This window comes from Aptenodytes forsteri, unplaced genomic scaffold, assembly GCF_000699145.1.
Source record: "Aptenodytes forsteri isolate BGI_AS27 unplaced genomic scaffold, ASM69914v1 Scaffold57, whole genome shotgun sequence".
Lineage (NCBI taxonomy): Eukaryota > Metazoa > Chordata > Aves > Sphenisciformes > Spheniscidae > Aptenodytes > Aptenodytes forsteri.
Genome location: NW_008796220.1, coordinates 3,726,124 through 3,753,316, shown reverse-complemented (window position 1 = coordinate 3,753,316; position 27,193 = coordinate 3,726,124). Strand labels below are relative to the sequence as shown.

General features: G+C 40.3%; 1 protein-coding gene across 2 annotated transcripts in view; it reads left to right on the top strand.

The window, feature by feature from the left end:
- The first annotated feature begins 963 nt into the window (after window positions 1-963).
- The window catches only part of CLIC5 (chloride intracellular channel 5), an 84,043-nt gene continuing 57,813 nt past the window's right edge, over window positions 964-27,193 (top strand). The window contains exon 1 of one of the 2 annotated variants that reach the window (XM_009288968.2): window positions 964-1,534. In XM_009288968.2, the coding sequence (XP_009287243.1) occupies window positions 1,046-1,534 (489 nt within the window). In that variant the 5' untranslated portion in view covers window positions 964-1,045. Of the gene's footprint in view, window positions 1,535-22,200; window positions 22,562-27,193 lie in introns of those variants that run through there. The other variant, XM_009288969.1, reaches the window with a different exon arrangement.

The following is a 27,193-nucleotide window of genomic DNA, read 5'->3' as shown; positions in this document are numbered from 1 at the left end:
GCTCTCTTCTCCCAAGTAACAAGCGATAGGACGAGAGGAAATGGCCTCAAGTTGCGCCAGGGGAGGTTTAGATTGGACATGAGGAAAAATTTCTTCCCCGAAAGGGTTGTCAAGCATTGGACCAGGCGGAAGTGGGAAGTGGTTGAATCCCCATCCCTGGAAGTATTTAAAAGATTGTGGCACTTCCAACCTAAAGGATTCTATGATTCTATGATATATTAAGTATACATAATAATAGTTAATGCTTATTCAGTGCTTTCTTTTCCTAGATTCCAAGGCAGCTCACAAGACTTCTTACAGTTTTGGCCCTAGTTTATAGACGAGAGGATGAAGTTGCTGGATGTGAAGTGACTGGTTCAAGGTCCTAAAGTGAACCAGTGGTAAAACTGGAAAGAGTTCAAGTCTGATGCCTTTTTCTCATGGATATACCACTATATAATTTTTTTTTATTTGTAGTTTTTTTATAAAATCATCATTTGTTGATGGTGGTGTAAGTAACCAGTGAAATGTTGCAGATTGCTTGTGTTGTTGAGGCAGTTTTGCCTTGCTTTTCCTTGAAGCTAGGCTTTTGTGTGTTGAAAATATCAGTAAATGGGTAAAGTCTGCATTTCTACCTCTTTACACAAAATGTACATAAGATTTCCAGTAAAACTTTCTGGCTTCCTGTGAAAGAATACCTATCTTTCTAGTACTTTAGAAGCTTTCTAGTACTGATAGGTCCTTAAGCTGTTTTTCACTATACTTGGCCAGGCTATATGTGGAAGAACAGAAAGTGATTACAGTTCCCAAGATATAGTTACCAGCAGTCAGATCGACAAAGGGGTTAAAAGTGAGACAGCCCTATCTTTTACTTCAGTGGAAGTGTAGTTGTTGATTTAAAGCTCTCAGTAAATGATTGTTGGAGATCTGCCGTGTGTAGCAGAGCATTCAGAAAGCATACCACAGACTCTGCTTCCTCCTAAAGAGCATTTGTCTGTCAACATCTCACTTTAATTCTAGTCTTTTAAGGTACCAGACGGCAGGCAAAACTCACCAGCCAGCAGTCATGGCAGATCAGGTCTTTACCAATGTTTATCAAAATGTTAACACCACCAATATCTATGGGATTCCAGACTCTGAGGAGGACAAAGGGGATAATCTTTATGATCATGTCCATGAAGATCCAGCATCTCCTTCAATCACTACTATCCCAGAGAACATGGATAGTAGTCAAGAGGGCTCAGAAGGTAGCTGTAGTAATTCTGTGGCCTCTCAGCATGGGGCTGATGGGGAGGATGGTTCTTCTTCATCTCACCATGGTGCTGAAGAAGACCACCCATACCAGGAGATGGATCTGATGAGCCCAACTTTGGAAGATAAACACGTAGAGGGCATGATGTTTGAGAGCAACATGCATTTTCTTCCGGATTTCCAGTTGCGTCGGAGCCAGAGCACTTCTTCCAACTCTTCAACTTCCATCAAGTTCCCCCTTAACAATAACTTTGGAGAAATTGACAACTTTCAGGAAGATCATGAGATTTTCATGTTTGTAAAGGTAAGAGCTTATTCTTCTAAGAATACAGTAGTTTTAAACCCCAAATCAATCTATGTGTCCTCCAAATCAGGAAAATACAGCTACCTGCTGCTTTATTCCCAGCTCTGCTGCCTGTGTGCTGCAGGGGGGCAAGCCGTTCACTTACATCTTAAGGCATAGAAAGGGATGGTTTGTGTTGTGTGGAGATGCCTGGAATTCCTTCATTTCAAGTGGAAGCATGAGTATGGTGAAAGTATTCTGGTTGTTGCTGCAATTCATTTATTCTGTGGTATCTCCCTGCTGTTACAGCTGGACTATTACTACTTGAACTGGTTTAGTTAAGCTAGTTCAGCTATCCCTGTGTTTCACTATCTATCTAGTAGCTAATAGCTCAAAACTGATAGTTATTAATGCTACAGAGAAAACTATATAGTTTAAATAATGGCAATAAAATTTCCACAAATACTCTTCCCTGAAAGAGATCTTTCTTTTATTTCTTTCAATATTTAGATAATGTATTTCTGTGAGAATTTTAACATGTATTTTTCATTAATTTCAAGTTAGGTTTAAATTACTGAAGGGACTTTCACACTTTCTCTAACCTTGTAAAGTATTACTTAAATTTCTAAACCATAAACACCTGAGTTCTTAAATAAGCACTATATTTCCCTTCATAAAACTCTTGTATTCAACCTTTCTCTGTATTTATTAGGCCGTAACACAGACAGTTCCTCCTTTTTAACTACATAAGAGAGAAATTTTCAAGTTCTTGTTTTCCTTGAATAGGACCATACACTGTGAGCGTAAATCTCTGTTATTTCATCAGAAGTGTTGTAAAGTTTGTCACTTTTCAACATAAATAAGATTGTCAGAATCTGTTCCTCAGTTCCGCAGGTGCTTTGAAAACAGGATAAGAGATTTTGTTACCACACATAGTGAGAAACGTTTTCAGCAATGTCTGTATTTCATTAATTTAGTTTATTTAAGCAAGAGCACACTATAACCTTTGCATTGGTGTGAGATGCTGATTATCTTGTATGAGCTAGGGGAGATCAAATGGCTTGGTGGACTCTCCTAATACTTCATTTGGTTTCTGTTATAAATGTTGGATTTCTTGGAAAACTGAATTAGTGAAAAAGTTATCCTACATTTACTTGTGGGATAAAGGAGATCGCTTCCATAAAGTGTCAACAGAATTTTGAGATTCTTTTGAATACATTAAGAAAGTTAGGGTTTAAATATTTTTCCTTTGTGTCATGTCTTCCTGTAGACGAAAACTTGATGTTATTCCCCCTTCATGTCTCCCTTCTCTATGTGACAATCCTTTGTGATTGCTTTTCTAATTTTTGCATAAAGATAGATAATTTAAATTGTTGAGAAATTAAAAAAACAAACAAACCAGAAATGGCTATCAGGTTACTTAGTCTTATTCTGCATAAGACAAACCATAAACCATCAGCCATTTATCTTGAATTTCAATATAACTGCAGCTACTCTTCTAAAAAGGTGTGTATCCTTCAGGAGAGGGAGTTATCTACTAGTTGCTGCGTCGTGAATCGTTCTGGGTCCATGCGTACTGCCACAAAGGGGTTTTGCTACTGATTTCTGTAGAAGTGGGCTACAAGAGCCATGTGTGAGGGCACTTGGCCTTTTCTTTATCTTCCTAGTACTTACACTGTATGAGTCTTTGAAGCGGCAGCTGCCCTATTTCTGTGACTGGATCATGGTCGTTGCTAAAAATACATTAATTATATAGGCAAAGTGATATCTATGGTGCTGTTTCTAGTTCGTATCTCTGCTTGTAGTCCTGCATACATGTACCAAAAGTTGCAGCAATTGAGTATATTTTGTCTGTTAGTAACTTCATGGTGTTAGCAACGTGAATGTTGTATTTTGACTTTAAAATAATCTCTCTTTACTCCTTATTCTTTCACCTTGGTCTTGTTTCAAGATAGTGGTGTCCTCTCTTTCTGTACATCAAAGAAGAAAATGCGTGCGGGTGCTCCCATTCAAGCAGGGATGATGGGGTTAACTTGAATTTCTGAAAAGTGAGAAGAGGGGCATTTTGAAAAGAACTATCATGGAGAAGGACTGAGGAAGTCCTTTTCCTTGATTTTGTTGTGCAGCATAGCTGAGTATCCCATCAAGGGGGCTTATCAGCTAGTCTAGAGAAGCACAAACTTTGGACTCGATTCTCTTGCCTAAACATAAGTGCCTGGGACCATTTGAGATGTCCTTGAGCCCCAAGACATCCCTACCTGGCTGGAAGATGAGACGTGCGGCTTTCATGTGATCCATACTGTGATCCTCCTCCAGCAGGAGCTGGAGGCCCAATGGACAGGGCACTGGATGTTTCTGCGTGGGTGGCTGAACTGAACTCCTACAGCAGCGTTTTATTCCTTGAGAAACTGATGACATTTCATTTTTGGATTTTTGCTTTTCTTTCTTTCTGGTGTTGAGGTAATAAAGCACTAACTCCATGGAGTGCAGAGCCAGCTTCTCTCTCTTTAATTATCTAGATAGCAAAAGTCAGCCTATAAAATGGAAGGTCATAGAGTAATACCTAGCAAGAATTGTGAAATACCTGAGGGCTATCACTTCTTGCACGTAGGAACCAAATCTCTCAGTTGTGTCAATGGCCATTATTCATAGATGGCTCCTTTCTGGTATGGTCTCTAGTCCACCTGAGGCCAGTGTTGCTCCAAAATTGGGTTCATCTTCTGGATTTGCTCTTTTCTGCAAACATTAACAGTGACAGCAGGACCTTTTGCTGTGGGACAATAGTGGTAATGACAATTCTGCCACTATTTACTCCCTGCTTTGTTTGTAGCACTAACAAATCTCTGAGTGGCTGGAAACACGAGTGTCAAGCAGAGGTTGCTGCTGACTGAAAACCAGAGAAAGTGGGAAGATTAAATGATATCTAACTTACAGTCTAGCTGTCTTAGTTGCAGTGCACTGCCTAGAATAGAAATTTAACTTCATCAGAATATTGGAAGTGCTGTTGCATTAGGACCATAGTTTCAGTCAGACTGGATAATCTTTTCTGTAGTCTGTTCTGTGGTATTAGACACCAAGAAATCGCATTCACTCATTTTCCACTGAATCTTAGCACTTGGTAACTACGTCCTCGTCAGTGGACTATTTCAGGATGTGCCATAAGGTAAAAAATTTTGGCTTTCATCAAGGAATTCCCTGTACCTTTAATAGCAGAATATAGCACATACCAACATGGTGATGTTTGTGTGAATCCAGCATGTCCAGGCTTGTCATGGTCGCCTTAATGCCCTTTCAATAACATTGTAGTTTCTTCAAACAAAAGCCTTTGACATTTGAAGAGAAATATGACTGACATACAGGCTACGTTACTGGGTGCATAGGTCAGCTTGACCTAATTGTAGCTGCTGCTCAGAGGTCCAACCTTTTCACTTGTATGCTATATTTCCCTGTTTAGCAGCGTGTTTGTCCTGAAGGTTGAGCTTCTTTGAAAATTTTAACTTTTTGTTTTCCTGAAGCTTGAGTTGTTATTTAAGGAATAGTCCCTCTATTTTCTTTTCAGAAGAAAATTATTGCCCTTCTGGTTTATTGACGACCTGAGACTGGCTACAGATTATACCCTCTCTGTACACATTTGTGCTATAGGAGAACAGTTCCCAATAGAAGGAAGGTAATTCTTTACCCTGAGCAATAAACACCTTGTGTTATGCAAACAATACAAATTTAATACAGTGGTTTAGCATCATGAACATGTTTCCAAGTTCCCACTCCCTTGTTTCCAAGTCAGGAAGGTCTGAGGGCTATAACTTGATGGCACAACCCTGTGCTAGCTCCCTACTGACTCACGAAGTTGAGCTGAACTCTTATGAATGACAGACCATGTTCTTAACAGGGACAGTCAGATTAATTGCTTGTATCACTGCAAAAGTCATGCTCCTTCCCACTGAGTTGGCTTTTCTGTGGTTTATGGAGCATGTTGGTATCTGTTGAGAAAGTTTTGTTTAAGAATATGTATTAATGGTTTAGAACATGAAGTTACAGGACATAGCTAATTTTTAGCATGTATTATTTGAAAAGAGCAGAACCAAATCGTAATGTAACCACGCGGATGCCCAGTCTTGAGTTAGTGGTTATGCTGGTGCTTTGCTGAGCAGAACTAAGCATTTTGTAGAAGCAGATGAAAAGTAAAAGAGTACCCAGCATAGATGAACATTTGTAGCTTTCAGTAGGAAGTCCTGCAGGGGATTTCGAATAAAGGGGTGGATATTGACATTAATGAGAATATCAGTTTTTCAAATTTTCAACCACTTATTTCTTACTACACTCATAGTCTACAGAGTAAAACAACTGTACTTGCAATTTTGGGGTGGTAGATATTTGCAAGCATAATTGGGTGTCCAAATACCTTTTAGCAATGCAAGCCGGGTAGTCTTTTAATTGACTCCAATACAGCATGTAAGGCTGGTGTTAAACCATATCTTCTCCACCGAGGTTTGCAGGTGGTAAAAGGAGTTCTGGCTGAAGCCAGGTGGCAGGTGTAACTCTCTATATGTTCATAAAACTATAGTAATTTGGCTTTTTATGACATTTTAGCTTTTAAAAATATTTTTTTATAATATATCTAATGGAAGTAAGCAAATATTATTTTGGTCTTATTCATAAGCTTAGAAAAAGGTTAAATGATTCATAATCCACCTTTTAAATAGTGTTAACTGAGCAACTTGAGCAAGGAAAACATCCAAGAACTATTTTCAGAGTTATCCGGTCATGGCAGATTTACAGACCAAGATGCAACATGCTGAAGTTAACATGTGCACGGCAAGAAATGACTAATAGGGAGCCAATATAATAATGTGATACCTTTTTTGATAATTTTAATGAAATTAATGGATGTTTTTCACTGCAACTAGTCTTACTTAAGATAGTTTACAAGTACAGTTAAGTATAGAAATACAAGTCTGGAATATCAAGTGATAAGATGTGTCCTCCTGCTCTCAGTCTTATCTAGACTATCCCTAACACATGCTTCTTTGAAAACATTCAGTGATGCAGATTCAGCACTTACACCAATTAGACTCTGTCAATGCTTAAGTATTTTCCTGAGACAAATATTTTCCTTTATTAAAATTCTGTTGCTCTGAATTATGCTATTTTTCTTTTTAATAGATAGGTTCTTTCTGTATTAGAAGACAGATATCAAATTTCCTTCAGTCTTTGCTTTCCTAGACTACACAAATCCAATTCCTTCAGCCTGCCTTCAAGCTTGAGTCATCATTTCTAAACTTTGAGTGGTTTGGTGTGTTGTGGGTTTTTTTGCTTGTTTGTTGTAGGGCTTTTTTGACCTTTTGCAGTCTTGATCTCCAGTTAATTGATCTATTTCTTAAGCTCCGGTTTTCGGGTACAAGTAGTGTATTTAGCAGTGCCAATAGAAATTTCTACAGCAAGTGCCTCTTTAATTCATCATCTGTCCAACCCTCTAGTCGGGACACTTTATCTGCCATGTTTTAGCGTATTGTGTGTCCTTTAACATCTTTAACATCCTTCATCTTCTAGCCCTGCTGCTTTCCCAATAAATGCTTCTGTAATGGTCTCAGTCACTTACTACTCGCCTGTTTGCAAGCAGCTGTAATGCAGTACTATTGCATAGTTTGCGCCTGCCATTTGACTTCAAGAGCACTAGGTTTATCTGAGTGATGTGATCAGACTCTGATCACCTGTCACTGACAACAGTGCGGTTTTGAAGTCAGAGAATTGCTCTGATATAAATCTGATGTGGAGCGTACTATCACCAGTGCTTTTGCTCTACTAACTCAGAAAATAGAGATACACCTGTAATATCTGCGCACCATACTGTGCAGACACAGCATGGCTTTATGGCTACCTCCTACACCCTATCATGGATGGGAGATGGGTAATCTGTTAAGTCTTAACATATAAACCTAGTAGCTATGTAACCCTTATTTCTGAGGAGGAAAACTGTGTTGTGGGTCTCTTCATAGCTTGATTTATGCTTATCTGAATTACTCTGTGTGCTTGTTTGAAAAGATTAGCGAATGGCAGTTCTGTTACAGATAACATCCAGTTCCCTGACTATCAGTCATGAACAGAACGTGTGCTTTAGCAGCAAGGCATAGCAGTTTGCTTAATCTTTTGAACACAAAGGATAAAAGGTCTTGCTTCTGACCTCTGCTGAGTCTGTGCCTTGCTCATGCACCTTTTCTGCCTCCGGAAAGGTCCATGAATCAATTTTCAGCTGACACTCCTGTGCCACCTTCAGCTTTTGGCTCTAGCAGCGACCGTGGCTGGGTATAGCACAGTAGCGCCCCCCCAGCCTCAAAATACGGACCCGTATTGTCTAGGAAATTGTTACTGCACAGTGATTGCAGCAATAGCAAATACAATGTAAATATGTAGGTCATACTGAAAGAAAATTAAAATGGGATTTATATACTTGTTTCTTTTTCTTACAATTTTCTTTTTGTGACTCCCTCTTTGATGTTCTGAAAATAAAACTGTTATCCCAGCCTGGTCTGTTTTTTTCTTTTGAAACATCTCAGTTCCTTTTGTTACATTTTAGGAGAGGAAAATGTTCAGGTTTGTGGATTGATTACTTTTTTGCTGCCCCTGACAACTTACCTGTGTAGCAGTACTGTCAGCTGTTAAATGTTTTCTGTCCAATATAGAGGGATTTGTATTATTTTTAATTGTTTATTGCAGAAGTACCAAAAGAGCAGCTCTACTGAGGCTGATGTTTTACAAACACAAAGTAATAGATAGTCTCTGCAAAGGAACTGGTAATGATTTATGTAAATTATTTTGGAATCTGCAAGAGGAAAGCTGCTTTTCTGCTCTGCTTTTTGTTTTCTTTAAATATCAAGGGTTGGATTTGGCTCACCCGACTTATGGTGTGTCTGTAAGCCAAGTTATTAACCATGTCTCTGCAGGATATCTAGGCTCCTTTTGCAGCAAAAAGCTATCTGAAATAGTGCAGTGGGATGTTAATTCATGTGGCCAAGTGTAGGCATCAGCTGTAGGGTGAGGTTAGTTCTGTAGACTCCGTTAGTTGTATCGAGTAGGGGCCTAATTCAGTTTTCCAACCATAGGCATCAGTGCTGCTATAGATGCCTTAAGGCTTCCCTCCTGGCCTCCAGCTGCCTCTGCAGAAGGCCACGGGTCTCCCATAGATCCTTTCTCATATATGTTTACAGATTTCCTCAGCTATCCTAGGGCCTCCCAAATGCTGCTGGATATCTAGGTTTAAGCAACTGAATCAAGCCATAAACTTTCACTGCATACAATGGCATACAATGGCATGGTCACCTGAAGTTAAATAAACTGAATGCCACCAGTGACAGTTTAAATACAAAGCCTGGATTACTAGATTAGACTAGAAGCTAATTCTGATAATGGGTATCTGGAAACAAACTCCTGACTGAATTTCTTTTTTCTTTTTTTCAGGCTATTTAATTTTTCTTTTTTTTTTTTTTTTCCAGTGTCCGCACTCAGCAACAGCTGAAGTGCAACAGTGAACAAACACTGCAATGTTGGACAGTTCAGCTGTTCACTGGACAGTCTAACTTAATCAGATAAAATCATCTGATACATTTTAGCATCTTTCCAAGACTGAGAACCAGCACTTTCTTTAACTTAAGTCAACCTTTATCCTTTTCTTAACAGCAACCCCCATATATGTTTCTTTCAACTACATTTGTTTTGTAGTTGCTTTTTATTTTAGACACCATAGTAGAAGAGAAAAGCCATCTGAATTTACTAGGTTTGAATTCCTAGGTACCAGTTCAAACACAGCTTAAGATTTTAATTGTGAAAAGAAAATCTGCTTTGTTTCTTTGGGTCATAAGACCCTGTATTGGAGGGAAATTTTCCACTGTTCTGCAACTGTATTTCCTGGTCCATTAGAAATATTTTCAGTGTTCTCTTATATGCTGTGATTGTGGCTGAAAAGAAACACCTGAATATTTTTCTGTATCAGTGGCAATTTTTTAAATACTTACAACTGCTTAATGGCAAATGTTATGAACCTGCAGTAAACTACCTTCTGTGACAAAAAAAAAAGTAGGAGGCAGCATGTCACTCTAAAATAAGTCATTCATTTGTTGTCTGCAGGTCTGATTTTTATATTTAGACCTCTAGATGACCCTTTTCATATCAATTAATGATACAATTATGGTTGACTTTTTACTGTTGGTACATCTCTGATAATGTTGTAAGACGTCAGTGACCTTCATGAAGTTATAATGATACAATTAGGAATAGAGGAGAAGTGAATTGGTTAGTGCACAGGTCTGATTTCAGTACAGGCAAGCAGTGTTTGAAACCAGGATTTTGATTTGTGAGTTAATTGAGTTTCTGTTGCAGCCTCCGTGCAGTCACCTCAAAGCAGACTACAAGTGTTAATGAAGTAAAACTCAAGAACACATCTTCCAAGAGAAAAACATTATTTTCCTACTTATATATGTATAAAAAATGTGGCACAGAAAGGTAAAAATTTTAGCACACTCACCAAGATGATTTTTTTTTTGGTTCCTGGTAATCTGAAAAAAATTTCTTGGGACTGGAGATGACCTTTTGGAACATGAAATGGAGTCCTTTTCTGTCACAGCCAGCCTCATCATATAATACATAATTCATAAACTGATCAAGGTCGATGTAAAAACTAAGTGGCCATTATTATTCATTTTGGAAATCTGTTTCAAAACGTCACTGCTCTGATGGTTTGACACCTTAGTCTAATTTCCAAATGACATTTATTCATGTCCATTAGCATTCATTCTTTCATTTAGCGCTTTTTAAAATCGGTTTAGGCTTAGACATCCTCATATGTTTTTGGGCTAAACCAGCCAATCCTTTTTGTCTCCACTTCTTCCAGTCATCATAGTAATCCCCTTCTGCACATACCTTCTTTCCACAAAGGTGCCTTTTTTTTCACAGCTGCATCCTGTCTCAGGTTGCTTCTACTTTTATAGCTAGACTAAACAAGCAGCAAAAAAGATTCTTTTAATAACCTCCTGATTTAAGATACCTACGATTGTTTAAGTAAACACATCATTCTATTTGAGGTGAAATGTCCTGATATAAATGTTAGAGTCAGTCAGAAAAAGCTTCATTAATTTCTTTGTGCCTTTCACAGTTTTTCACTTATCCTGACACCTGTTTTCCTTTCAGCAGCAATAATGTTTTTCTAACATCATGGTAATGTTCCCTAGTCTGCCTGCAGCACACCAGCAGGGCATAATTTCCACTGTCTCATTGGCGTTAAGAGTGCTCACAGGTACCGGTCCTGAATCTTAAGTTCAACAGCTTCGAAGGGCTTCTCTCTGGATCCTTAATTGACATTTAGATGGGGTTGTTCACTTGTCTATGTTACTGCTCTTTGGGAAATCTTGGCATCTGAAGCTCAACACTATATGCCTGTAGCTTGAGGACTGGTTGAGAAGCAAATGGAAGGAGTGGAAGCTTTGCATCTGAATATATAGGTATTTAATCTCTCTTCTGACCTCTGCTCACATGTATTTGTACTGAGTTTTTTATTTATTTTAAAATGTATTTGATTAAAGAACTGGCCAGCAGAAGTGTGTTATACTTGCCCCACAGAATGGATCATTTATACTTGCTCTATAAATATGTGCGTCCTTACCCGTAACACTGATGCTTTGGTGGCTCCTCATTACAAGAGGGTCTCTGTTAGCCAGAAATGGCATGTGACTGGTCATTGAGGTGTCTAAATAATACTGGCAAGTCCTCATTAAATAGGAATACCAGGAGAAATAATTTAAACTTATAAAGTTTTATTTCTTCATGTCCCTAGAAATTTTTCCTAATTTTAATGTCTATTAGCTAGAACCTTTCCAGATAAGTACTGGAGAAAATAATTCAGTAATCCTGAGTTTCATAGAGTAGACTTGTTGACCTAAGAGTCCTTTTTTTTAGCTTTTTTTTTTTTATATCGGGCTGTGATTCAGGCATGGAAGGTAACCTTTCTTGTACATATTATGGGCTTTTTCACAGGCCATCAAGAAGGCCCGTTAAGAATGAAGACTGCACTCATATCCCAGTTGTTTTAAAAAAAAAAAAAATTATCCCGGAGCTCAGTGCTGCAGCTTGCTGAATGCTCTGATGCTTATGCATAAAAAGTATAAAACACATGCCTAACATTTTAGGATATAAAAACTTTCATTCACATTTTTCTCAATCATTTTAAATTAATAAAATTATGTTTCTACTTAAATAGTTCAGTGCTTTGGGAAAAGGACGAATAGAAAGCAGGAATTTTTTTTAAAAGCTGATGAACCTTTAGAGAAGAATCATAGTTTTTAAGTAAAATGAAGTTCAATGGGCAACACTAAAATGCCATCTTTTGCTTTATGAAGATAGAGAGGTTAACTAATTTAAAATGTTATCATATAGAGAAATCGTAGATAAAATTAGATGTATGAAACTGTAAGGCACTAATTGTTATCTTTTAATTTCATTATCTAATGTTTCAGTCTGTGTCATTTTGGGGACTAAAGAAAATTAAAATTGTCAGTTCAGATAAATATTATAAAAGGTTATAGGGCAAGTATTTTTAATCAAGTGATTCAATGTGGATCACAGTTAATATGCTGTATGCTCAGTGGGTCTTGGTGAGATTTCAGGGATATTTCTGAATAGTAGCATGCTCAGACCGAGAATGTAAGCCATGCTGAGATTAATAAGAGTATTGCACTGATTCAGTGCAGACAGGATATTACTCAAGATACTTTGATGCATACTCTGTACATGCAGTTTGAAGACTGTTTGGATTTGGGAATTCAGCTGTATAAAATTTGTGAAGTCTGTTTTAATGATGGTCTGTCAGACAGAAAATTTCTTGAACATTGGTCTGAGCTGCTTGCTTTTCTCTTTTGTTTCCATGGTGGAATAGAAGCTGAATATGGAGGAGGAGTAATTCATACTTTGGCTAGAAATGGCAGTTCACAAACCTCAGAGACAATCTATCTGAATTAAACACCCCGGGACCCAATATAGACTTGTCTTAAGGAATTCGTCCAGTCTAAATTTCTTGGAGGTCAGTCATTAAGTTGTAGATCAACTAATTGTGAACTCTGACCACCTGATAAATCTGACCAAGTACCATCTGAGAAAGAGCAGCTTTCTCAGCTGGGGAAGTGATTCAGCTGCTGTAACATGTAAGAGATCTGATCCTGTGAAAACCAGCTGCTGGAGGCTGGGCGGGATACCCTAGGGCATCTAACATGGCCCTGGAGGTCTATGTCTGAGCAGTCTAACTCCACCATCAATTTCTCAAAGCCTAAAGTTACTACAAGGTCATATTTCTGTGAAAAGGTACTAAACAAATATACTGGACAAAGGTCCAGTATCAAAAATTTGTTATACACCATGTGGCCTATTTTGAAGAGGCACTAGTCTTTCTTCCCTTTCTTTGGTGAGCACGTGGATTTGTAAATAATCAGCAATAGTTTCTAGTTACATAGTGCATAGTTACAAGGTGACATAAAAAAGAACACCTTTGTAAAAACCACACAGATTGTTTTTTATATATATCATAGAATAGAAACATAGAATAGTTTGGGTTGGAAGGGACCTCTGAAGGTCATCTAGTCCAACCCCCCTGCCGTGGGCAGGGACATCTGCAACTAGAGCAGGTTGCTCAGAGCCCCGTCCAACCTGACCTGGAATGTTTCCAGGGATGGGGCATCCACCACCTCTCGGGGCAACCTGTGCCAGTGCTTCACCACCCTCAGCGTAAAAAATGTCTTCCTTAGATCTAGTCTCAATCTACCCCCCTTTAGTTTAAAGCCATTCCCCCTTGTCCTGTCGCAACAGGCCCTGCTAAAAAGTTTGCCACCATCTGTTTTATAAGCCCCCTTTAAGTACTGATGGGCTGCAATAAGGTCTCCCCAGAGCCTTCTCTTCTCTAGGCTGAACAACCCCAACTCTCTCAGCCTTTCTTCACAGGAGAGGTGTTCCATCCCCCTGATCATTTTTGTGGCCCTCCTCTGGACCCGCTCCAACAGGTCCGTGTCTTTCTTATGCTGATATATATGATATATTATCATACTGCAGGATTGTATACCTTATTAGACTTTATGAAGCACCTTAAATTTCCTTATTTTCACCAAATATAGGCAGGGTGCTTATCTGTTCAATCAGTAACTTCATCGTGGTCCTAACTATTCATGTACTTTGGTGTGCTAGTGCCTTGCCATGTGTTAATGAGCCCGTATAACGAACAGCAGAAGTTTAGAGCAGCAAACTCAGTCATTTGGCTCCTCCCTGTGAGATTGCAGAGAATGAAGTTTGGACCGGAGCAGAGTTTCTTGCAGGCATCGGGCGCTGATTGGCCCTGGGCACCGTGGCTGATAACACCTAAAAATAGCACCGGTATAAAAGCCCAGCGAGCAGCACAGCTGCCCTGGCATTCCCTCCTCGACTGCCAGCGAGGGAGGAGACGGTGTTCTCCAAGTCCCTGCAAATATGTGACCAAAGAACATTCTGCTGCTTAATTCCACTTAACAATTAACCCATCAAATAAAGACACACACTGGGCTCTCTGACTCATGGGAGAAGTAACCAAGTTCTACTTTAAAAAAAAAAAAAAAAAAAAAAAAAGGCAAACTGAAGGCCAGGTTTTCCGAGCAGAGCGTGACAGGTGGGCCGGTGGAATGTCTTTGGAAGAGTGCCTGCAGAATATCTGTATTTTTATGTACAAGAATGTTGTACTTGTGTATATATATATACCCACGTAATCACCCGTATAGGGAGCATACTCCGCAATGATGGAATTCTGAACGCTTGGAAAAACAAATGTGTTTTTACTTGACAATGGTTTGACTAAGCTGGCATTGAGGCGTTCAGGAGTCTATTCTTAGCCTTGCTGTTGATTCTGGGGAAATCAGGTCACTTCCTTGCATTTCTGTTCCCTTTCAAGCTCTGCCTGTCTTCTGTTTTCAACTGTAGGCTTTGGGGGAACAGTGACTTCAGTGGTTGATTGCATTGCAAGATAAACCTTTGGGTGTCTGAAGCGCTTTGGATGAATAAAGAAGGCAGACACCTGTGCTGAAGAGCTCCCCTTTTAAAGTCTGGCAAAAGTTACATTGAATTCAAAACAGGGTGTAATCAGGGAAAGCATTAGGAAGTCTTAAAAATAGGTGGCAGTATCAGCCCTATCAATAATAAACTATTCCCTCGTGTATTAATTCCAGTTGCTCTGAGTCCTTCTCTTTGATTTTATGAAGCTTTTCAATATGGAATTTGTATGGATGGATTTCCTTTCAGTTTAGTTACAGTATTTTTTTTTTTTTCTGGTTTATAATAATATAATGCAAGGTTTATAATATCCTGCAAGATTGACAGATGACCTGGCTAACTTGCCTCCAGCTTTGATTCGATACACTTAATTTTCTGAAAAGGTCACTTATAACTGCTTGGCCATTTTCCCTTTCATAAGAACATTCAATTACCTTTTAATTTATTTTTTAATTGAGAAATCTCTCATGGCAAACGAGATAATTGCAGAGGATGTTGGTTTGGTAGTTCTGTAGACTAAAGTCATCTTTTTCTGGTCAGGAGACCCAGCATGAGCAGTGGTGGTAGAAACTGCCACACAGTGGCTTCCACCTAGTCGAGATACAGAGCTGAGGAGTCAATCCTGACAGCACGCCTACTTCACCCTTCTGAACTCTTCGCCTTTCCTCTCTGAAAGTCAATTTTCTGTGTTAACACACAGCCAAGAGATAACCTGAGAGTCTCTTATTGGTGCCATCCTCTGCAGGGGGATTTAGGCTTTCTCTCGACATCATGAGATACCTTTATATATATTTACGAATTAGACTGGCATTAACTCTCACTTGCTGCTTGGGTAGGAACAGGTAGAAATTGCTAATAATGAGTCAAGGGCTCTCTGTCTCATTAGCACTTTTCTAACTGATGTAGGTCTCCCAGGAAAACCTAGTCCATTTTCTAGAGTTGTACCATAGTTGTCAACAAGGTCAGAGCAGCGAGACTGCAGACGGTTCTGTGCTTTGACATTTCGGTGATCTATGAGGTTGCTTCCAGGTATTGCAGCCGGTGACCAAGGACCCACACCTTCCTTATAAAAGTTACACCTGCCACATGCATTATGTTCAGGAAAAGATGAAAAATTTTTGGAAAATCTTCCATTTAAGAGGAAAACAATTGTACATCTTTCTAGTTAGACTACCCAGTATTTCCAATTCTGACAGACTTAATTGAAACCCCATCACTATTCAGACTCTGTGCTCAGAGAAGAATTTCATACTAAGATTTACTTTCAGTCTTATGCCAAGCTCTTCCTTAAGAATTGCCACCACCCTCTTTCATTTAAAGATGTTGGATGCGGTCTCCGAAGTCCTAAAAACCTGCACGTGGCAGTCACCTGTGAAAATCTGCTAACTTCAAAGTATAGTTGCAGGAGAGGGGTTCACATCTGTGCTTAACCACGTTGCTCCGATTCGTCCTGGTTGTCTGCGTTAACTCTGCAGTGAAAAGGGTCCTCAAGCAAAGAAAAACTAAAGTGAGATATCACCGAGTCAACGTCAGGTGCTTCAAGACTTTGAACTCTTAGGTTGAAGAAGGAAGGGAAAAAAACCCCAAACAACCCACTATTCATTTAGTTACAGCTTGAGGTGATGCACTAAGGAAAGTGAGCTTGTTCACTGGCAAACTTTGTGGAAACTTTATCACAGAAGTACCAAAAGGTGTAATGAAAAATGAATGAGGACAATTTTCTAAGGAGAATGGAAGAGTTCTACAGTTCACTGTAAGGCTCCAGGTCAGCCAGCTGCATTAACCCAGGCATACAGCACTGCCATTGATGAGGTGGACCTTAATGTATGCCGAGGTTAAACTTTGCCGCCATAAAGAGAGTTGTAAAGATGTTGATCCCTGCTATTTCATACTGAGGAAGCATGGGTTTATCAGGGAGCCAAAAGCTAGATGCCCTTTTCTTAAGCCAAATAGTACGTACGCCACAGAGGATCCTGTAATCCGCTGTGCAGATCCACGCACGTAACCTGCTGTGCAGGTACTTTATGGCTTCATCTGGCACAGCTAAATGTCACTGATGCCAACATTTGAACCCATGGGAACTAGTCTGAGTCACGAGGAATTTCAAACTGAGTTGTTGAACGCTTCATCTTTTAGAAATAGTGTGCATCAGAATATAGAAAGTAATTTCTGCTTTCAGCCAAATTGTTTGCTGAACAACAGAGCGAAACAAAATGTATCCAATGAAATCAGCAGCGATTGTGCATTCTTTGGGCCTTATTTACTGGGGGGAATTGAAACCTAGCCTGAGATCTGCATGATACGTACATGCCATTTTGAACACTTTCTGTAAATAATAATTCATAAATTGGGATTGGAGTAGCGTGTTGTGTGCTGGTCTTTTGCTTGGGGGGATTTAATCCTAGTTTGCATGTACATGCTTCAAATCCTAATTAATTTAGACTTAATTTATGACAAGAAGCATACCAAGAAATGAACAGAAATAATCTAAATAGGGACTTGCACTAGGAACACTTGTAAATTAAGACAGGGATATGCATTACTCTGTTGCAGACTTGTAAGTAAAATCATGTAATTTTAGTTCTGTGACAGCAGTGAGTCAACAACAACAACAACAGGTACATCACACTTACCTGGTGGTGTTTTTCTTCATAACACCTAACGATATGGAGGATTTATTTTGAAAAGCAAGGGCTGAGGATATCTGCATTGCTCCTTTCATCAGCTACATTATCCATATAGCCCACAGTTTGGGACAATCTGTAATGCTCTCTATTGTATCCCCTACAATACCACTTTCCAGAGCAGTCTCAGTCCCGCTTGGAAGTATCTTTTGTTTTTAATTGAAATGACAGTTTTGGAATGATAGTAAAATAAAGAAATAAAGGAATAAACCGCTGCCCTCTAGAAGCCTCTCTACTGAATGCAGTATTAGGAGATGATTTTGTACCTTTTAAGTGCCACTTCCCTGTGAATGATTGGCTGTGACTGTCTCAACACGAGCGCTGAGATAATTATCCATAATGAAATCCCTCTTCCCACTGAACAGCAGTGGGTTTTTCTCTTGAAGTTGTTAATACTTATTAATGATACAGCAAAGTTTGATACTGCATCCATGTGAAAACATAATGATACATAAAAATAATTTCATGCTTTTGGGCTAGAACTTATTTGCAAAACTCCTGTCTGAGCCGGTTCTAGTGATCGACCATTCTGTTAAACAGCTGAGTTTCATCCAGAGACCTTTGGAGCCAAAATACTGCGTTTTCATAATAAGGTAAAGGAGAGCTGCTGTAGCTCATGGCTATGACAGATTCATAATGTCTGGGGGATGGATGTAGAGCAAGCTATCTAAAATTTGCCAGTTAAGGGAAGTGCAGAGTTTTCTGACCTAGCTTTTGCCATCCCATCCCGTTTCTTGAGACATTCAGGCTGTATGCCTGAATCACTTGATGTCTTTTGTTCCATGCCCTTGAGTGTGGGACAATTTATAAGAAGGAACAAAATCACAGTTCCTCCATCAAACCAACAGGTTTTGAGGCACTGTATGGCTCTGGAGTTGAGGAAGAATACCTGCTCACCCAACCTTGGCATGAGGCTAATGAGAAGAGCTTTGTACATCCTTGCATGTCTTGTACATCTGGGGAGGGGAACATCCAGTCTGACCCCAAATACCTGAGACAAACCCCTTTTGATTTTTCTGAAGATCAAACAAGAACTTGATAGTGACACATTGTAATTCGAAAGGAAACTAAAACTATTGGATTGATTCCTTGCATTTGTTAACTTGTTAAATAAGTAGCATGTTGAAGCTATTAGCATGCAATAAATGCAGTTGGAAATTACCAGTAATTCAGAACTGTCCCCAGAAGATATATTTTCGTAACCCGTTCAAACGTGCTGGTTTAGTACCTGCTTGCTGCTTAGTTGTGTTTTTTTTAGGCAGTTAAGCAGTTAAATAATTCCCGGGTAAAATCATAACTCCAAATACCATTTACTGCAGCTGCACCAAGATTTTACTTCTTCTTTTCGTCCATAATGGAATTTTATTCACAACATGAAAAATCTTACCAGTGTCATATAAAACTTGTAACGCCTCGCTCTCACAGAATGAGCTGGGTGGCAGCACCGAGTGAGCACCGGGGGATGGATGCGCTCTGTGCCCTGATCCTTCTTGGTAACTTAGCGGTCTGCTGGAGAACTCCACGATAGAATTACATTCTGGATGCTTGGCCTCTGATTCACCCCCTCGGGACAAATCTTTGCTGGAAGTGAAGCTTGGATCAGGCTTGTGAAAGCTGATAGTGTGTCAGAGTTCACCTACAATAGAGGTCTTCTGTGGAGATGTGGCGGTTCCTTTTCTGAAGCTGTCCTCTTCTTTTATTAATGGGATGACGTGCTCATGTTCATTTATATATCTCATAAACCTCAAACTATAATGACTTGGCTTATGAAGAGTTCATAATTCAGTGTCTAATGTTCTTGTACGTAACTCAAAGCCTCTGGTACTTCTGACTTGTGAGAAAATGATAGGCCAAACTAAGCGACTCATTCTTTGCAGTAAAATGAGAGTGTACTAATTATTTATCAGTATCTTACCCTTAATTTGGCTGAAGAAAGAGCTGATTTCATAACACAAAACACAGCCGTGTAGACAATAACAACCGTTATAGTCAAAAAGGTTCCACCCAGATGTAAGTGATAAGTCAGTTTTATAAGACAGCAAAGCAGTAAATGCATGAATAGATTCCTGAAGTAGTAAATATCTATATATATTTTTTTTTTCCTCCTACTCACTGCCTCCTGCAATGGTTATCTTCAATCAAGCTTTCAGAAGGTATTTAAAAAACCAGCATTTATATGAACAAGGACTCTGTTTTGCTTGGTCTCTTCTAGGGGTTCCATAGGGAGATTTTTGAAAATCAGAGTATTTTTGAGATGGGCTGGGGTATTCTTTCTGTGGATACCTACAAGCACAGCTAGAATACCAGATGTGTGATATTCACACTATGGCTTCTGTAGCCTCTGAGCACCCCGTATCAAGTCCTGGGGCAGGGGATGAGTGCTAGGTGGTGCCTCAGGGGTGAAAGTGGATGGGGAAGGGACCTTTCAGGGGCACTGCTGCCCAGAAGCATCTTGAACCAGATGGAGTCTGACCTGTTCTGCAGTGGTTTATATCTGGGTCAGGATGGAAATGGCTTCACACTTGTATTGCACAGTTTCCCTTCTGCTTTGCTGAGCCTCAGCACAATAATCTTCATCTTGCAAAGTAATTGTAATACACCTCGAAACCCAGACAGTAATTGGGAAGGAAGGATTTAAATGTTTTGACACGTTGAGTCTCTACCGAAATTGCTACATCTAGAGTTTAACTTTAGAAGCGCAAGGCATGCACAACTTCTGAAGTGGGAGATGACACGTGCATAGAAATCAGGCACTAAAGCCACAGATTTCTTTTACTTAATAATTGCAGCGGGATTTGTCTGACCATTATGATGTCTTTATCTGAGCTTGTTACCCTGGGCTCCCTTTTTTTTGGAAAAAAGTAGGCACTTCTAGGGTACATTTTTTCATTCTAAAATAGACATCAAAATAGCTCACATGCATCACATCTTATAAGTGCCCATGTCTTGAATGCTGATTTTATTTAAACATTTTGGTTTAGCATTAGCAGTATTACGTCCTCACTGTTCTTACAGCTGGCAGTATTTTCTCCTCCAGAGCTGATATACACGCTCCTGTGATAGAAATTATTTGAAAGAGTTGCCTGTATCAAAACAGTGTTTTCAGTGAGGCTGGAGCTACAGGTAACCTCAGTCGAGATGACCCACTTCCCTTTGTTTCCAGGAGCCCTCATTGAAGGGAAATTATGTCATCACATGAGGTGCTAAAGCAAAACATTTTTTCAGCAAAAACAAAAGCTTGTAATCATGGAGTTGATAATATGTTATTTAGGGATGCTTTTTAGAGATACGGTGACTATACTTATGTTTTGGCAGACTTTTATAACTGTAATATGTAATTACAATGCAGTGATTCTTTTTGCTACATGTAAGTACACTTAGCCCATGTCCTTGGAAGTTTGCCTGTAGGCCTAAGAATAATTATACTATAAATGTTTGGTAATTAATGTACCTAGTCCAAAAATTACATGTAAAAATTTGAAATCAAAGGAGTAATAACACTTAATTCTCTTATAGCTAACCTTCCAGTTATTTGAATGAGTGCTAATTAGATCTAAAAACCATAAGCATACTTTTACACTAATTACAATGTTGATTACGTTGTAATTACAGTTGCAACAGCATAATGAGATTTACTTGTTAACCATTTCAGTGCTTCATGGAGTGCACATGAAACAGCTGTTGTGGCAAATTCCCGTAGAGCTTACCCAAAGAGCTATGGAGATGTGGGCTGCCACTGCTCTGGACCTGTGTCAAATACCTAGAGGTCATGGGAGGGAATTAAAGATCATCACGAAAGCACACGGCTAAGAGCACTTTCAGGAAAGGCGAGTGTTTGATCATGTCAAAACCACACCCAAAAGGCCTCTCTATGTCAGAAGGGGACTGGGCAGTAAAACTGCTGGTGTCTGGCAGTGCGAGCTGCCGACGGCCTGTGAGCCGGAGCTGTGGCGGTCCCGAAACAAGAGCAGAGGGCAGGGGGGGCAGAGATGAAGGAAGGGACTTTCCAAGGGCAGGAGGGCACGAAAGTAGCTAGTCCCTCCAGGCAATGATGGCAATGAGGAGGCAGTCCCACCCAACCCCTTTGCCTTTGTCCACTCTCCTGTACAGTGCCAGCACTCCCTTCCTCCACACCTTTTAGCTGTGTCAGGCCTTTCTGTCATGTGCCACCTCTTGCTTAGGGTTGCTGTGTGGCAACCTCTGAATCACGCAAGGAATGCAGGGTGAAGGAAGGGAGTATAGATGATGACAGTATGTTGATAGCATGCTGAGGCTCTTGAAAGTTTTCTTCCGTACTCCACCCCAGCATATCATCACTCTCCTGTCCCTCTGCTACAACCAACACCCCAAGGGACACACTGAGAAATAGTTATGGGACCCAAATATTTTATTTTCGCAGGGCCCTGAAGCTCTTCCTTCTCCTGTGTAACCCCATTCCCATTCCTCTGCTCCTGAACTCCGTCAGGAGTGGTGGCACCACGGGTGCTTTTCTCACCTAAGAGTATTTGGTTTCAGCTTTTGTACTGCTTTGTACCACACACAGGGGTTTTCGCTGGGGCAGAGCTCTGCTTTTCTGCACGCTCCTTGCACCGATGCAACAGCCAACGCACAGGGTGAAGAAATCAGGCTCTTTTTTCCTTACCATTCTTAGCAATAACAATATCAGGATTTTGAACAGCTGGAAGCAGGACAAACACCCTTCAGAAAAGAAGGAAAAAACATCACTGTTGCTTAAGGCAATGAAACCAGCCTGCTGCGGACCTTCCCTCTTCCCCTGTCACTGGTGCTCCCAGCTGTAGAATAAGGGAGGGAACAACAGAAACGCTGAAAACAGGGAAGAGCGGAATTATTTGCTCAGAGACTGATCCTGCGTAGGTACCAGGAGCTTGTCTCCTCCCCTGTGAGTTAACCCCACCCTCTTTTTTATCCTCTGGGCTATTTTGGGCAGGCAGTGAGAACTGCAGCTCTGACAGATGAGGATACTCTACCAGAGCACAGCAGCACTTGTTGCTCTGAAGAACTACACGGCCGTAACAGGGACTGCTTCTCTGCTGCCTGCCTTTTTTTAATGATTATTATTTATTTATTAACCTGCAAACTTGTTTTCTCCTCTGGTTTCGAGCTTTGCCATTACAAATGATGTTTTAAAAGCTTTGTGAGAGCTGTTCGGAAGGGAAACCTACCCGCTGTGCAGTTGAAACCTCCTTTTGCCACTTAATAGCGGGAGATCAGCTGGTAGCCTTGGGGGTGAAAAATGACAGACTCTGTTCCTGCTAATGGGGAAGGAAAGGACCCTGAAATCGAGCTCTTTGTGAAGGTAAGTTGCACTGTGAACTGGACACTGGTGTGACTCTCGGATCAGCTCAGCTTCTACTGAATAATCAAACTTTAATTTTCTGGCGCTGAGCGGAAGCGGTGCTTTGACAGCCTGTTATCTCTTGCACGCACATTCACACTGCTTTCTTCTTCGTGACATTAGAATTAGGTAATGTTGCGGAGGGAGAGTCAGGGTTCCTGTATTTTATTGTTATTTCTCTCCTCGCGAGTTTGTCCTGTTATTCTTAGCCTGCTACCTGCAATGTACTGTGTCCTGACTTTAGACTTTAGGCTTCAGACTTTAGGCTTTTCACTAAGAATCCTGACTTCCTTCTCCATTTTTGGGAAGAGAGCATGAAGAGCTGAGGGGTACCATGATTTGGTACCTCGGCAGAGGCTGTCAGGTCTGAAACACTAATGGATCATAAAACAAAAAGGATTGAGTTAAGCTGGCAGTCTTCTGATTATTTCCTGCAATACTTTTTTTTTCTAAAAAAAATGAAAACTAAATCAGTTTTTACTCTCAGTTTCCTCAGCCCGAAGCTCATTCTGATTTTATACAAGGGTGACTGAGAACAGAAACTGATTTAATGAAAATACAGAAAAATAAATACACCTGTTATATGGTAGGATTTCAGAATGTTTCAAATTGGGCACATCTGTTGGTCTTGGGCTATGAAAATCCTACCATTAAAATCAGTGGCACAGTTCAAACCCATTACACATACAACCTTATTAATAGCAAACTTCATGCAAACTCTGTCCCCATGAAAAGCTCAGATTTTTTGATGTTCAGAGCATGTTTCAAAGCCTCGATGTACGTCGAGGCTGAAATCCACTATGCCCATATAAAATGCAGGTGTTTGGTCTCTCTGAGCCTAAACCATCCCTGTAAATCATTAGGATTATTATTAATATGTGGGAGTTACATCAGACCCTTTGCAAACAGAGTACTGAATGATTGGGAAAGCAAATTCCAACCCCTCCTTTCTGTCAAGTTCAGGGTATATAATTGCTTTGTACTCCCTGATGGATATTTTGGGCTCCAAGTTGAAATGGCAGCCACATCCATGATATGTATGCATGGCCTCTTCACACATCTTCCAAAACCAGTCAGTTCAGGTGCAGCCTTTCTGACTGAGCCAGCATCAAGGTCTTTTTCCCTAGAAAACAGATTTTACAAGAATTTCTGGTTCATAAATGCCCAGTAGATCCTTTGTGCAGAGCTTAATGTACTAAAATGGACCAGCATGGGTCCATACATCCAGATACGTTTCCTCTTACAAGTTGTTTTACCAAGGTGAGTTTAATGGAGATGTTTGTGGGCTAAAAAATATGTTAGTGGGATTGTTTGGCACTCTGTCATGACAAATGTATTCTGGAATGCAAACCTTTAGCCACTCATTTATTTTAGTGCCCACACTATTTTATTGAGGCTGATAGGGATGTTTGTGATATATGGTTCTTTGACTGCATCAGCTGTTAAAGTGAAGGTCATTGCCTGGATTCATTGTGTGAAGTTCTGGATCCATAAGTTACTGGAAAAAAATTTGCACTGCATTCAATTGAGCCATGCCATCACCTGAAGATTTATAACTCCAGAAATAACAGTTTTAGTAATGTGACTTCCTGCATAATGCATGTTACAGGATTGCATAGAGACTCACATAAAACTCAGAAGTTGCAGAGCTGGAGCAAAAGAATTAATTGGTGTCTTCCTGGAGACTTTCCATTTAGGCTGAAAAATTGTAATTCTTGATGTTTTGGAAAGGTGCCATTAATTTCATTAAAAGCCTAAAAAGTTGTATAGTAAAGCATGTAACCAGAGTATTAAATTATACAGCTCGGAAGTTGAAAATAAAAAAAGAGAAGAACATCCAAACAAGAGATGAGCTAAAAGCTGAAAAATAGGAGCATAGAAGAGAAATATGAACAGGTGAAAACTTTTCTGGAGCTTGAAATTTAAAAGAATAGGATATTAGTAAGGGGAGATGAACAGAAAGGCTGATCCAGGAGAGAATCTGCAAAGGAGAACGCGTTTACTCTGCCTGTATTAAGGCTGGAAAGAAGAACAGAAAGGTGGCAACTTCTGGGTGAGTATGAGATACTGGACAAGTGACAAACATAAATATACTGGACCACACTTGAGGCAAGTTCTAATAGGTGTTGGGGTCAATGAGTATTTCGTCATTTGATTTTTGTGGAGCTAATACTTCACTCGAGGAGAAGAGTTCTGTCCTGCCCCCTTGGATGAACACACAGCCAGAAAATGCAGAGATCAGTGAGAAAAATGTAGGGCAGTAGATGTGGCCTGGAGAAAACTGTATCTTCCACAAGCACAAATAAACCAGAAAGGGCTGTTTATCACCAGCCATAGAGCCTCTAATAAAAGCAGTTTCTGTCTCAGGTTAAAAAAAGAAAGGTGTTACACAAGTGCTCTATTTCCTTTTTCTATTTAACAACCAGGAGAGCAGGAGCCTTAGAAAGACAAGAAGAGAGACGGTTGTAAACAGAAGAGCCGTGCTGTAACCTAATGCAGGTTAGCTATCTCCTGAGCTATGCAGATAGGCCGGGCACCACCAGGACACAGCTAGCTCAACCGCTACGGCAGAGACGGGTTAAGCGGTTATCACACCTGTTATCGTCCCCATTGATTTTCCTCTTTTTCTAACGGTGCCCTAACCTGGATCTGTGAGTTTGGGTTTTTTTTGTGAATGAGCGTTTGTTCTTGCAAGATGCTTATTTGAGAGTAAACCCCCCCAAATCTGGAGTAGGACACAAGCAGACTGATGGTGAGAACGGGCAGTGCTGAGAAGTGGTGAGGTCCGCTGGGGAGATGGTGCCGCCTTAATCAGATCTGCAGTTTGTGTAAGCAGGCCTTTTATGAACACTGAAACTCTCCGGCAGCAATTCCCCCTCTAAACTTGTTTGACAAGGAATTGGAAGAGCCTGCCGGAAAAAAAGGCCTGATGTGTGGTAGCGCGAGAGGCTGGCAGCAGCAGCTTTGGGGAAGTGAGCATCGGGAGGTAGCGCTTGCTCTGTGCTTAACCCAGCTTGTCGTCACTCAGGTTAATTTTAATTCTTTGAGTGCTGGAGAGGCAAAGTGCTTCTGTATAAATGACACCCCGATGGAAGGTATATTTAGCTTTTTCTGGCAGCCTTGCACCTGTATACTTGAACATAACGACTAAACTGAAATGGTGCTCTTTTTACATACAGACTATTAAAATCTGTATGGGAGGATCACAGAACTTTTATGGCTTCTTTCCTTTTGCAGTGGAAGCAAGTGTTTGGATGTACATTCCTTGCATTTCAGAATTGGAGTAGTGCCTAATATCTAGAAAGTTAATTTGAAGGGAGATACATTGTGTACATGGAAAACAAAATATGATACAAACAAGACTTGAGACTACAACTGTCTATTTGCATTGGTCAGGATGAGCGCAGTCTAGAAAGCAAACAAACCATAGGAATGGTCCAAAGTACATTTGATTTAAAAATCTTCCTGCTTTGGAAATACTCTATAACAGGATATATAATAGTCCATGTTTCTGACAATCTAAAGATGGTAGTATCATCATGGTAGTAGGAGAATGCGTAGTGAGCTGGCAGACAGTCATTTCTGCAAGGAGTCATTGTGGTATTGAGTGATTAATATTCTGGATATGTTCATCAGCGCAGGTGTGCAAGAGCTTTTGCTTGAAGGTGTAAGGCTTTACTTCACAAAGTGTTCAACCGCAGTCATAGTGAACACCCGTCTAGAGAAAACATGCAGGTGCTTGCAAACGTAAGAAGCAAGAGAGACCTCTCAAAGGCCTTGATCTTCCAGACTCACCGATTCAGACATTGAACATATTCCCGCCTGCCAGCTGAAGGCATAAAGGCATAAAATGCACCGAACACTCAGCCTGTTCCTCCCATTAGGAGCTGAGCGTTGTCCGTGACCAGGCACAGTGACAGAGTATTTGCAGTGTCTCAGGGATACGGTACCAGCCAAGGTAAGGTTCAAGGACTAACAGCATCGCAGTGTTTGCAGGGCCCCTTACAGTCATTTCTTGTTAGAGGATTATCACAAAGAGAAGAGGTTAGTCCTGGTACACTCATGGTCTCCTGGTGCAGCAAACAGACATGCGAGGAACCTGTGAGCCCTCTGTCATCTCCAACAGTTTCATTTTGGAGAGTTCTAGGTGTCTGTTAGGAGTATGTTTAAAAGCGATGGCAGGACTTGGCACCAAACTTACTATCTCTGAATGAACTGGTCAGTCAGAGGGCCTGGCTGTCCAGGACAAAGCAGTCATCCTGCTGATTTAGCGTGCTCCGTCAAAAGCCCAGGAGTCGCTGCTCTCGGGGGGGTGTAGCTGCCCTTGTCCTCTCCTTTGGACAGAATTATTCCAGAAATTATCCCAGGGAGGTGCAAGATTTTTATGCACTCTGGGATTTCTTTTTGTGTTTTCTGGATATTTTTTTTTTTTTTTTTTAACTAATCAACACATGAGAGTCAAGGACTGCAATTCATCATTTAATACAAGTACTACACTGGTGCCCAGAGATTCCAGTCCAGAATAACTGGCCCTATTATTCTGAACACAACAAGCTCGGCTGAACAGCAGTGTTGCTGGTCAGTAATGCAGCT